The sequence below is a fragment of the Ictalurus furcatus genome, chromosome 7 (assembly GCF_023375685.1).
Source record: "Ictalurus furcatus strain D&B chromosome 7, Billie_1.0, whole genome shotgun sequence".
Classification (NCBI taxonomy): Eukaryota; Metazoa; Chordata; class Actinopteri; order Siluriformes; family Ictaluridae; genus Ictalurus; species Ictalurus furcatus.
Genome location: NC_071261.1, coordinates 12636349 through 12650479, shown reverse-complemented (window position 1 = coordinate 12650479; position 14131 = coordinate 12636349). Strand labels below are relative to the sequence as shown.

At 37.0% G+C, this 14131-nt stretch overlaps 1 protein-coding gene across 2 annotated transcripts; it reads left to right on the top strand.

The window, feature by feature from the left end:
- The first annotated feature begins 272 nt into the window (after positions 1 to 272).
- Positions 273 to 6705, top strand: pfn2a (profilin 2a). 2 transcript variants are annotated; one of them, XM_053628530.1, is made up of 3 exons: positions 273 to 615; positions 2183 to 2375; positions 4559 to 4923. In XM_053628530.1, the coding sequence occupies exons 1-3, from the start codon at positions 487 to 489 to the stop codon at positions 4654 to 4656; spliced, it is 420 nt and encodes a 139-aa protein (XP_053484505.1). In that variant the 5' UTR covers positions 273 to 486; the 3' UTR covers positions 4657 to 4923. The 2 variants fall into 2 exon arrangements, with proteins under 2 accessions (XP_053484505.1, XP_053484504.1); XM_053628529.1 differs by lacking the exon at positions 4559 to 4923 and adding an exon at positions 4930 to 6705 and having other exon boundaries at positions 299 to 615.
- Positions 6706 to 14131: the final 7426 nt, after the last annotated feature.

The following is a 14131-nucleotide window of genomic DNA, read 5'->3' as shown; positions in this document are numbered from 1 at the left end:
CTGCAAAAAGTTCGAGCCCCTATTTGGAGAGAGGAGGGTGTGGCCTTAAAATGTGAAAAAATCATACATCATTGCCTTGTGATATTTTTTTAAATCCTGAACGTTATTTTGAAAAGGACTAAGAGGAAACGTTGGTGTTTATTGGCCCGTAATGAGAAAAAAAATAATGAGAAAAAGGGACTAGTTTTTTGGCAGTTGTGAGTGCCTCGCCGCCGGCGAGCATAAAAATGACTGAAACGGCGTGATGCGTCGTGCGCGGAGGGATCTCGAGCACGGACTACACCCAAGGCGCTGTCTCGATTCACATCGGCTTTTCTTCCCTGCCCCCCCCCAAAAAAAAAGCAGATCTCGGCAGCACGCAGCTAAGCGCTTTTTGGAGAGGCGAGGCTCGAATCGGGTTCTTCAAACCTTCTTTAACCATCAATCCATCCAAAGAGTCTCTCTAAAGCGTCGTAACACTTTTTTTGTTTACAAATTGCAGCAAACATGTCTTGGCAAAGCTACGTGGATAACCTGATGGCCGATGGCAGCTGCCAGGATGCCGCCATTGTCGGTTACACGGACGCCAAATACGTTTGGGCATCGTCAGAAGGGGGCACTTTTAGCGGTATAACGGTGAGAGTAAAAGAAACAAAGAAAGATATTATTCTGTTCCGTAATGATACTATTTCTTAATAGTTCAGTGAAACGTCTAAATCTTTTGTCTGTGTGTGTCTGTGGGGCCACGTTACGGTTAGCTAGCTTGGGCTAACATGGAACAAGCGCGCGTGCGTTAGGGGGAAATAAAAGAGCCGTTAGAGCTTTTTAAAAATATGCCGTTAGTCCGCGTGACGGTTTGTTTTTCGCATTTTATATTGAAATAAAAACAGCGTATTTTCAAACGCTATAGCTGTTATAATATTCTTCTAAACAAAAGTGTGTCCTTTTATATTTCTAATTCGGTGATAAAAGGAATACGGCAGCGTTAGCAAATCCTTAGGCCCGAGACAGCGGCACTAGATTAGCTTTTATCTTCTTCCCAGAAGAAGCTAACTAGCTCCATGTCCTTTTGAATGGAGGAGGGGGGGAAAATGAGAACTGAAATGAAACCCAAATATTTCCAGAATATTCCTTAATTCATTAAGTTGTCCAATTGTCCAACCGGTTTGTCTGTGTTTTTTTTTTTGTTTTTTTAGGTCTTTTTTGTGTGAGAGAAGCAAATAAAACTAGCATATCGCTAGTTAGCATGTCAAGCAAGTTGTTCATTGATTTTTTTTTTTTTTTTTTTTTTACAAGTTTAATAAGAGTTAATTATTAAGAATACGTAACGCGTTATAGCGTCAACGCTTGAATTAATAATCGACCACGCGGTGTGTACATTATAAACGAGAATTTACGTGAACAAAGCTTTTTTTTAAATAAACAACTTTTTTAATATAAAAATTTACACTTCGTAGCGTTTTCATTGTTAATTTTTCTTTAATCATGCTGGAGATTTAGGCGTAGGCCATGTCTGGAAGGAAGTTAGCCACTGGCGCTTGGGCATAGTCTTTCTTCCTTTGGCTCGGTCCCGAATTGCAGTCTGTCTGTGCACTACCTAGGGCACTGACTACCATTACTCCACACGCTACCTAGCGCCCTTGGTTTGGAGTGTGTTGAAAGGGATTTGGGATTTGTCCCTTGCTCCCCCCCCACCCCCCTCCTTACAGGAACATGCCTGTGCCTTCAAAGATGGCGTCCGGTTTCCTATCTATCCAAGCATTCCAGTCACTACAGATTTAAACGCGTTTATTCAACTGAAATTAAGTCTGTTCCTGATTAACGTTTCTTTTTACGTTGACTCCTCGAGTAAAAGCAAATGAATAGCTAGTAAAATAGTCTTTAACGTTCTCACATCCAGAGATTTAGATGCGAAATGAAAATGTATGTCTACATGTTTATGGAATTGTTATACAAGTGTCCTATAATTTTTGGTATGTCTTTAGGTGCTCCTTATGCCAGGAAGTAACTTTTTTCTTTTCTTTTTTTTTTGACGGAGTACTTGGTATTTATTAAAAAGAAAAAAAAAACCCCATACACCCTTTGCTATGTAAATCTTGGGTGTGTTCAGTGGTCACTTCCTTGGAAAACCTCCACCCCCTCCCATGTTAAGAAATGATCAATATCCTTAATGGCGCGTCTTCCTGTGTGTTCCCTGTCACAGGCCGATGAAATCGATGTCATAGTCGGTAAGGACCGGGAGGCCTTCTTCACCAACGGGCTGACTCTAGGGAAAAAGAAGTGCTCTGTGATCAGAGACAGCCTGCCGCTCGATGGCGACTGGACTATGGACATCAGGACGAAGAGTCAAGGTGGAGAGCCGACGTACAACGTTTCTGTAGGCAGAGCTGGCAAAGGTAACCTAGTTTTGGGTATTTGCAAATGACCCCCCTGCATTTACATATGGAAAAGAAAATGTAACTCGACCAACGAACAACCTCAGAGAGGGTTTGTACAGTTGCGCAGGACTGAAGCCCTGCTTCCGATTTGCTCGTATTAAGGTAATTGACAAGCGTTCTCTGAGGAGGTTCGTTCTGGTTTAACTTTTTTTTTTTTATTTGAATATTCGAGCAAGAGGATTGATTACATGATGCCTGCAATGAAGTAAATGATTGATTGTATGCCTGTCTTTAATTTTTTTTTAAATTTATTTTAATAAATGCATATGGAAGAAAGTAGTCAACTTCTGTGCACAAGCATGCTGTTTTGGTTACAAGAAATAAAAAGATGACTAACTGAATCAGGAGAAATTGTCGGCGTTATCCGGACTTGAGGGGGTTTTTTTTTTTTGGTCCTTCTCTACAAGGTTCCATAGCGAATGTTACCTTCAAACTTTTTGCTGATTATACCGTTTGTACTACCACTCTGTGTCCCACAGAGTAAACGAACCCTAAGCTGACGGCGGTCATTTGTTAATCCTGTTGCTGTGTTAACCAAAATTTGGCACGGGAGTAGCTGGAACAAATCACAAGCTGCTTATAAACTGAACAAGGAGATTTTAGCATTAAAACCAAAGCATTGCTATTGAAGAGGTCAGTAAATATTATTGTACAGATGCAACTCTATCAGCGTTGAATTAACGCAGTGCGGCTGTGTAGCAACCGCAATAGGACAAAAACTAAATGAGAAGGATTTATCGTCCGGATAACACGATCGAAATTATTTCCCCTGCGTTGTCTTACGGTAGTGTGTACTACGGTGTACAGTCTGCCTTTGTGGTCCTCGTTCTGATAGTCAGTGTTACTAAAAAGGTATGGGTCCCAAAAAAATGGGCTAAACACTTCTCTTTCCACTTTCCCCAGTTTCCCTTTTTTTGTTTTGTCCCCCCCCCCAAACTACCTTCTTAACCACCTGAATAACCGGATGCCGCTGCTGAGCATGTACAGACTGCTTTCTTTTCTGAAACCGGTTTAAAATTGGCACCTTTTCATTATTTAGAAGGTGTGAACACAGTGAAAGTAGTGAATGAGCGGTTTTTAACTCTTCACAGCCATCTGGTCTCGTTATCATACCTCGGCACGCCATTGCTAAGTTTGCACTTGTCTCACGGTGCAGTTTACTGTAAGTGACTAGCAGTCCTCGCCCTTCCCTATACCGATTAAACGAATAAATAAGCTTGGTTTACGTAGCACCTTTTGTCAAACCCAAGGTCAAGTTACAATCCGCTGCCTTGCAGGGCACATTTTTGTTTGGTTTTGTTTTTTTTCCTTCCAGTGCCATCATACTTTAGTGTTTGTAACACTGACCTACTTTATGACTTGGTAAGAAGTAGATGTTCGGGTATCTCATCAGCCATAGGTTAAGTTTTCCCCGCTACTGACTAAGTATTGTCATATATTGTGAGCAATATCTTCAAACATCATAGGATAGGGATTTATTTTTTTGCCATATCTAACAACTGTGATTGAGAGATCGCTTAGATCACTGGCCAGGCTGCCATAAATAGCCTGTGCTTAGTCAAAGTGATATCCTCTTCCCAAGAACAGTCCTTATCGGTTGATTTAGGAAGCTGCACGTAGCGTAGACTAGACTCAAACAGGCTAGACTCAAATTCTCAACTCTGACCCATCCATAAAAGGAGCTATAAATGGGATTAGCAGCCCTTCACCTAATGCCAGTCCCGCTTGATGCCTTAACATGGAGAATTGAAGTTGTCTAAAGTGCCTCACAGGCGTCTTGCTATGTCTTCGTGAAATTCAGCTAATGTTAAACCGGGTAATGTCACAAACGTTAATAATTAACAGTTCCTGATGATGGGATGAATTCAGGAATTCCCCTTCTTGCATTCCCTCTGTCCTGTGCTTTAAATAGAATCTCTATGGTGTGAGAACATGTTTCAAACTATTCAAATACTCACAGAGGTTGATTCACTTTTCCATTTCTGGATTTGCTTGTTTGTAATCATATGCATGAGCATGCAACACTGGACTGCAGCTGCAATTTATTCTTTCATATATACATTTTCCTTTTTTTCTTAACCAGCAGCACTTCTCAATTCTCTTTTTTCCCCCCCTTTGTTTCTATCTTTCTTCTCTTTCAGTCTTGGTTCTTGTAATGGGCAAGGAAGGGGTCCATGGAGGCGGATTGAATAAGAAGGCATACTCGATGGCAAAATACTTGAGGGATTCGGGGTTCTAATGTAATTAACGCTCGCTTAGTTTCAATTTTGAGGGACAGAAAGAAGAGAGGGTTTGCTGTTTAAGCTTTCTCCTTCACACAGTTAAAAATGTCTTTTAATGAGAAGAATGGTGGTAAGATCTTATAATGTTCCCCGTTTTACGGGGGGAAAGACTTTTTTTTTTTTTTTTTTTTTTTTTTTTTTTCCCTCCCTATCTTTTTCAAATTTTTCATTTGTCATTTTTTTTTTTCCTTTCTCCCCCTCTCCCCCCACCCCCCCTTATGTACTCCCAGTATTGGTTTTAGTCATGGGAAAGGAAGGTACCCACGGAGGACAGCTCAACAAGAAAGCATTTTCCATGGCTGAGTACCTGAGGAGAGCTGGATACTGAAGCAGCCCCCTTTCCATCCATCCACACAGCAGCTCACTGTAACATCCCTTCATCCCTTTCTCCCTCCTTGGTTTTTCTTTTCTCACTGTCACAGCACTACAGATACTTAGTGGATGCATTGTTGTCTATCCAGCCCCCTAATTTTTATTTTATTATGTAAACCTACACCCTTTTTGTCTCTTCCTTCTATTTAGCATACCCTTTTCCCCATTTCCCTCATCCTTATAGTGCCACAAAACAAGCATGTTCATTTTATGAAGGCTTAAAACAAAAACACAGTACTGTACATAAACCATTTAAGACGATCGGGCTTTTCAAATTTGCATCAGCGAATCGTCACTGTCCAGTTTTCCTGAGGCACTTATCTAGTAGTCCATCGATGCCCCGTGAGTGCTTTGAGCCTTGCTGAGCTGTCGGTTTTCCCCAGCAATATATATTTTTTCTTTCCAGCATGGCCAGGAGGGTTTAAAAGTGCATGCATATCTCTTTTTAGCTCAATATCAAATACCTAAGTACCATACACTCAGTGTCCTCCCCCCCCCCCCCCCCCCCAAAAAAAAATATATATATATAGTAATAATAAAATGAACCACACTACATAATTCTTGCCCTTATACTTGTAACACATTTTATTCAAAATACAACATCCAATGCTTTTACTGTTGTATCTGGATGTGGTGTTGTGAGTCCTCGATGTAATGTTGGAAATGTTTTCCTTTTGAATGTGATGGCAGATCAGCATTTACAGCGTCTAGGTTTAAAACAAAAATTGCTTCTGGACTCTTAAGGACATTCCACCGCTAATATAGCCACTTAGCAACTTATTTACCAGCTAGTGGATTTTTTTTTTTTTGATTTATATATTTTTTTTTTTTAAGCACTGCCCTTGCGATGTAACTCTGGTTTGGTGTCCATTCATTTATTATAGATATATATTTTTCTCCAGTAGGACCAATTTTTTTTCTTCTGCATTTTGGAGGATTAACAGATTACTGAATGATTGACTGCTAGCTTCATCTGTTTGTAGAACACTAAATTAAACATTTCAAATGCACAGAATAACACTAACCTCTTGATTATTCACTAGTAATGGTATCCATGTCTTGGGGAGAGATTGCAAAGCTCTAATGGGAACTACCTGACTTATTACTTTTTTTTTTCTTTCTCAATGAATGTCTTGAAATAGATGAAATGGCAGTCTTATTGTTGACTTTAAATCCTTTACCCCCCCCCCTCCCCTTTTTTTTTTTGGTTAATCCTGTCAGTTTTCAAACATCCAGTCATTTGTGCTTTATTCAACTGCGATGTATCAACTTGTCATAGCACGGTACAAATATTTCATTAAAATAGGCAAAAAAAAAAAAATGAACACTGAAATAACTGTGTACACTAAATTTTCTGGGTTATGGTGGTATTAGTTAAAGAAGAAAAAGACCACTAGTCAGTTGTATTAACTTTAATCGAGAGGGGGAAAAAAAAGAAGGAAAAAAAAAAAGCAGTGTATCCTGTGCCATAATGTAGATCTTGATATGTTGCTACTGTGAGATGGATTTTAAAACCGCTGCCTTGTAAGGAGTCGATTTGAGAGTGGCACCTTCTTTGGGATATGACATTAAAAATTTCAAACTCTCCAGGGCTTGTGGAATATGTACAGATTAAAGTGAAACATGTCAACGAATCATGTTCATTTCTCTCCTTTCTTTCCTTGCACCTGATTTTATGAATATGAAAATCCTGACCAGCTGATAGATATGGATATATCTATTCTCTATACAACCCGATTTTGCGTGGAAAATGCCATGAATTAACCACCTTGTTTACAGACAGATCAAATAAATCTATTCCAACCAGAAAGAAATGCTTTTTTTTTTTTTTTCCTTTTCTTCCTTGCTTCCTTTCTTTGATTGGTGTGATAGGTGCACAATTAATGCTTTGATCATGGCTTGAGGTTTGTTTGTTTTTTTAAATTATTTTTTAAAAATAAATCAGGCAGCTCAATCCATAAATGTAATTCAGCAGCTTGTTCATTATTACTAGTGTACAGTTCATAGATAAGTTGAAATGGTGCTACCGGTTTGTGTGAGAACAGTAATGTACACTGGATGCGCTTAATCAGAATATTTGCTAATCAACATATTAGCATCAGCAAATGCAAATCTATTTGCTTACATATGTTATCATTTCACATGGAGTTTATTTTGGTATTAGGTGAGCAAAATGTAAAATTAACACCCCCCCCCAAAAATTCCTTTACTTAATTTAATTTTTTTTTTTTTTTTAAATAGCAAGCCAGTCTTTGTTGGATTCCCTTCAAGTTGCATTGAACAGGTTCATTCAGAGTTGAGAGACTTTTTAAAACACCGTTGACCTAAGTACCTTGAGATTATTTATCAAATCTGCAGCTTGTTAGAGGCTTGTGCAATATGCTGAACTGAATGAGCTCCCAACATGGAAATGTTTGTTCGGACGAATTTGTTTTTAAAACGAATGTCGTTATGCTCTAAAAACTTGAATGGGATAGAAATGCTGCCTGGTTATGCAGAGGGGGTGATGAGACACAAGTGAAAACTGTAGCAAGTAATTGTGGGGGGGGGGGGTGAAGGTGGGTCCAGAGAAAGGAGATGCAAACAGTTCATTTAGAAGGTAAGTTTGCCAAAACATCCATTTAAATATCCCAAGACTGCTGTGCTTCAGTCTCAAGTACTATTCGGATGGGATTAGGTATCCTGACGGCTGTTGAGTAATATTACAACATGGGATAAGTGATCTCTGTATAAATCAGTGATTTGGTTGATGCCTTGGTAAAAACAACTGGCGTGTGATTTGGATGGGGCTAAAATCCCAGAGGTGCATTGCTAAAGTTTACACACCTCCCCATGTAAAACAAATCTATTCGTTAACAGTTTATACGAAGTGTATTAAAGCTGGATTTGGAAAATAAAACCGGCTGACGTGAGAACTTTGCAGTGTTGAGAGGTTTGTGACAGTTTTGTGTTAAGTGAGTCTAGGCACGTTTGTTTGTCCCTCCCATCTCAAGATTTTGGTGTTCTTCTCTTGGTTTAATCAATCTATATTCAATCCAGGTTTCTTTGTTTAGTGCTTTTAACGATGGGCATTGTCACAAAGCAGCTTCACAGAAATGTAAAAAAAAAAAAACTGGATTTAAATTTTGCATTTATCCCTACTGAGCAACCAGAGGCAACTGCGGCACAGGAAAAACTTCGAGAAGAAACTTCGAGAGCAGCCAGAGCTAACTGCGGCACAGGAAAAACTTCGAGAAGAAACCTCGAGAGCAACCAGACTCAAAACGGAATCCGTCCTCGTCTGCATGATGAACGACAGCGAGATTATAAATCGATCCTTTCTATAAATGTGCTAATACTACATGGTCAAATAGTGCAGTTGTGTAACCAGGAAAATTCATTAGTTTTTCCATGAAGTCTGTTTTGTTGAACTTCTCACTGTTCACTGATGGAGAATCGAGTGTAAAACCGTTCGTATCTAAAGCCACCTTCATGGTTTCTAAGAGTATCTTTAGGCTGTCCAGGTGGGGCCATCCTTGGCAGCAGCGAGTGGTTTCCAAGTGATGAAAATAGGGCATCAGGATGGGTCAGACAGGTACGGCGAGCAGAAGGGATCAGGATCGCTGGTATACCAAATGACTTCTGAAGCACTCCTTATGTGGGTGCCTCAGCAAATCAGTGGTTGTTTAAGTGCAGTAAATCCAGGTTTTCCAGATAGATTCCAACCCGCGCCAGAACAGAAGCTGGCTGTTAACAAAAACCTACATTACTGATGCTTTGTGTTGGGTTTTATTTCCTCCTGGAGTGTGTAAATATCCTAATGAGTTGTGTAAAAGAGCAACAGTAATTCTACACCTACAGCATGGACCTTCAAGGTAGGTTTTACATTTTATTTATGTTTATATATATATATATAAAAAAATTCTATATACATAATTATATGTAATATATATTATATTATTGTGCATATATATATAATTCTATATACATAATTATTTATATGTAATATATTAATATATATTTATTTAATATATGTATATTATATGTAATATTGTGTCTATGTATATATAACATTTATGTATGTTTATATATGTGTATATATACACATTTAATATATATAATTATATTTAATATATAATTATATATATAAAATTCTATATATAATTCTATAAACAATTATTTATATGTAATATATTAATATATATTTATTTAATATATGTATTATATATAATATTGTCTATATATAACATTTATGTATATTTATATATAATATGTATATATACACATTTAATATATATTTAATATATATAATTATTTATATTATATTTATTTAATGTGTATATAAATATAAAATTCTATATATAATTATATATACATAACTATTTATATAATATATATAAAATATAAAATTCTATATATAATTCTATATACATAATTATTTATATGTAATATATATATTATATATATTATTGTACATATATATAATTCTATATACATAATTATTTATATGTAATATATTAATATATATTTATTTAATATATGTATATTATATGTAATGTGTCTATGTATATATAACATTTATGTATGTTTATATATGTATATATACACATTTAATATATATAATTATATTTAATATATAATTATATATATAAAATTCTATATATAATTCTATAAACATAATTATTTATATGTAATATATTAATATATATTTATTTAATATATGTATTATATATAATATTGTGTCTATATATAACATTTATGTATATTTATATATAATATATATAATAAATATGTATATATACACATTTAATATATATTTAACATATATAATTATTTATATTATATATTTATTTAATATATGTATATTATATGTATATATAAATATAAAATTCTATATATAATTATATATACATAACTATTTATATAATATATATTATATTTAATATTTATTTAATATATGTATATTATATATATTATATATAATAAATGTATATATACACATTTAATATATATTATAAATATAATCATTTTATATATATATATATATATATATATATATATATATATATATATATATATATATATATATATAAAATCTGAAATCATGCTTAAAATGCTTAAGGTTTTGAATGAGTCAGTTATACAATACATTGCACACTGTGATATTAAACCCAGACATTATTGTGAACACATTCATTCCTTTCATTCTGCGCTGAAAATCGTATAATCCTCTTCAACCAGATGAGTTTCCCGAGTGTTTGAATATCATTGTGAAGAATATTTTATTAGTAATCTGAGACCTGGTCATGCTAATATTGTACATGGTAATAATGAATGCCTCTGTAGTTCTTGTGATATGGACGAGTTCATGTTTTATAATTTAGCAAAATGAATAAACTTTGTGCTACATGGCTCTTTTATGGATTTGTTTAACAACACTTTATTTACATTTTGTTTTAGATGTAAATATTTGAGTGTTGGTTAGTTGATGATCGGGCTTTTCCAGTTTTCCTCACCACACTCCTTGCAGGTTTCAGAAATGTAGTCCTTGTATTTGGTTGTTTGGATGAACACATCATATACAATATTGTTCACATGTTGTATAATGTGTAGAGATATGTAGAAATCATTATTTACCAATTTTACCTTACTGTTGCTTATTAATATATTAATGAATTTATGTTGTCATAAAAATACATAATAAATATATGGTAGGAATGTTTTTTTTTGGTGCACTTTGGTATCTATGCACAATTATTATTTTGAGCTGATCGTGTGTAATTGAATAGTAAATATTAAATGTACACTAAATGGCCCAAAGTATGTGGACACCAGCTGTGAGCTTGTTGGATATCCCATTCTAAAGCTATTAATATGGAGTTGAACCCCCCCCCCCCCCCCCCCCCCCCCGCTCCTTTTTGAAGTCAGGTATTGTTGGACAAGAAGGCCTGGCTCACAATCAACGTTTAAGTTGGGTTGAGTTCAGGGCTCTGTGCAGGCCACTGGAGTTACTCCACAATAAACTGGTCAAACCATGTCTTCGTACATGGGGCACAGTCATGCAGAAGCAAGAATGGATTCTCCCAAATGTTGAAAATGTAAAATTTTCTAAAATTCCTTTGTATGCTATAAAATTACCCTTCACTGGAGCTAAGGGGCCCAAACCCTGAAAAGTAGCCCCAGATCATTACCCCTCCTCCACCAAACTTTACTGTTTGTACTATGCATTCCAGCATTCCTAGCATCCTCCTGGCTTCCACCAAACCCAGGTTCATCCGTCAGACTGCTAGATAGTGAAGCGTGATTCATCACTCCAAAGAAAACCTTTCCATTGGTCTAGAGTCAGTGCTTTACGCCACTCCAGCGGATGCTCAGCATTGCTCATAGTGATCTTAGGCTTCTGTGCAGTGGCTCAACCATTGAAGGAAATTTCATGAAGCACAGTTATTGTCCTCTTGTTGCTTCCAGAGGCAGTTTTGGAGCTCTGTAGTGAGTGATGCAACAGAGGATAAGTGATTTTTATGAGTTACATGCGTCATCGGTTGGTGGCCTTGCTCTGTGAGTTGGCATGGTCTACTGCTTTGTGACTGAGCTGTTGCTGCTTCTAGAAGCTTCAGTTTCTCAGAAACAGCACTAACATTTGTCTAGGGTGGAGATTTCATGTACTGACTTGTGGCAAAGTTGGCATCCTATGACAATTTGTTTAAAGTCATTGAGCTCTTCAGTATGACCGATTTTTACCACCAATTTTTGTGTGTGGTGATTTGCATGGCTAGGTACTTGATTTTATGTAGCTGTTAACAATGGGTGTGGCTGAACACCTAGGAGTGTCTACAAAATTTTGGACATATATTGTACGTTTATTATTTGTTAATCAAAAAAAAAAAAACTGAGTAAAAAGCCTTGAAAATGGCTTTCACTTGAATATAAACATCATTATTGGTGACCTTGACATTTTGGTTTTCATCATCCATTTGTAACTCAGAAGTAGCACCAACACATTATATAGATTTTTTTTCCCCTCGGAGGCTGTTTTTTGCTGATTTAGAAGTTCGCACAATTGATTCTGTTATTATCAGATGTCATTTTTCCTGCCTTGACACTCATTTTGCAAACACGCGTCTCTCCAGTTTCCTTCCCATGAGCCACTGGGAAAGCTGAAACGGAAGTTCATGAGTAATGAGACATTTCCTCAGTTTATACCCTTTGGTTTTTTAAAGACTTTTTGATTTCATTATTCGTAATGGTATGTTTTAACGTGTAACACAGAGTGGACACTCAGGAAAACTTACACCTGTGTTTTGGCCTTTACAAAACCCTGTTTTTCAATTTTATATGCGCGCATGGTTAGCCTGCACTGCAAGCTAAAGGCCCTTAAAAGTGTCAAGGTTTCCCAAATTTGCTGCCAAGCCAAAGCCTACCAAAACAAAAGCACAAACTTCTCAAGCTGGTGTCGTCCAATGGGGCACCTGATTTTGACCCTCTGCAGAGGCCCAATGTCTTTGGTGAACCTCCACTGGCCCTGGACTCTGACCCCATGATAGGTGAATTCTCTATGCCTAATTTTGGATTAACCTCAGAAACCTTTAGCAAACGCTGGGTTCCTTTTGTACTGGCTAAAGAAGTCAAGATGTTTTCTGGTTTCTCTGGTCCAAAATTTACTACAACTAAACTCTTGGCTGATGGTCAGTTGTATTCGGTGTCAGTGTCCTTGGACAAGACACTGAGCCCCAAGTTGCACCTGATGGCAGACTGGCACCTTGCATGTATGTGAATGGTTGAAACAGTGCAAAGCACTTTGTAGAACCGCTAAGGCTAAAAGGTGCTATATAAGTGCAGTCCATTTACCATTCAGTTGCTGCTTGGTGCTTATTTAATTTTTGGATTTTATTTCTTTTTCTAGATGATTGACAGTGCAAATTTAATATTTATGCATGTCTAATAAAAATTTGGACTGACCCATAGCTACCTTTTGATGTCTGCCCAAAAGCTTGATGCATCCATCTTCTATACCGCTTTATCATGGGGAAACCTGGAGCCTATCCCAGGGAGCATCGGGCACAAGGGTGCCAATCCATCGCAAGGCACAATCACGTACACGTTTGCACACCCATTCATACACTACGGACACTTTGGACATGCAAATCAGCCTACCATGCATGTCTTTGGACTGGGGGAGGAAACCCCCACAGCACGGGGAGAACATGCAAACGCCGCACACACAGGGCCACGGTGGGAATCGAACCCCCGACCCTGGAGGTGTGAGGCGAACATTGTAAAATGGGTAGAAATTCTTGCTACCAACATCCATATGCAGATCTTCATTTCAGAGATCCCTAGTTGCAAAAGTTTGAGAATCCTTGACCTAGAGTGTACTCCTGCCTCATGCCCAAGGTTCCTGGGATGGGCTTCAAAGCCACTCTGACCCTGAACAGGGTAAAGCACTTACTGAAGATAAATGAAAGAGATTTTCTGTCCCATAAAATGCTTCTTGTGCCATGGTAAACTTTTAAGATCCCCAAAAAATAATAATAAAAGAATAGCAATAGGTGGCATTGGTGGCTCAGAGGTTAAGGTTTTGGGTTACTGATTGAAATGTCATGAGTCAGGACCTGACACTGTTTGGACCTTGAGCAAGGCCCTTATTCCCTCAAGTGCTCAGTTTGATCCTATCTCCGTTGTAATTTGCTTTAGATAGTAGTGGCCATAGGTTCCCTAAGTCCTTATTTTGATAATGTTTACCTCATTGCCACTTCTATGGAACTTTCCATGGTCCAAGACTTAAGAGATTCATATCAAAGAGATTGATATCAAATATATCAATCAGTCTATGTTGCTATAGCTTGACACTGGTAAACTGGACTCACTATCTCTCTAAATGTAGATCAGTTTGCATGAGGAATAGCAAAGACATCTGCAGAGATAAGACAGTATTATGTAGTATTCTGAAACGTTGTAGATAGCAATATCCTTAGTTTGATTCCATTTTATAACAATTCTAGCATGCAGGAGCTTGGCTTTGTATGTAACATAACATGTAAACACTTTGTTTCTCCCTCGTTGACCATGCCTTGACATACA

Excerpts from the sequence above, each read along its gene's own strand:
- pfn2a (XM_053628529.1), top strand. The coding sequence starts at position 487 with ATGTCTTGGCAAAGCTACGTGGATAACCTGATGGCCGATGGCAGCTGC. Across the intron at positions 616-2,182 it reads GCACTTTTAGCGGTATAACG|GCCGATGAAATCGATGTCAT; the intron begins GTGAGAGTAAAA and ends TCCCTGTCACAG. Across the intron at positions 2,376-4,929 it reads TGTAGGCAGAGCTGGCAAAG|TATTGGTTTTAGTCATGGGA; the intron begins GTAACCTAGTTT and ends ATGTACTCCCAG.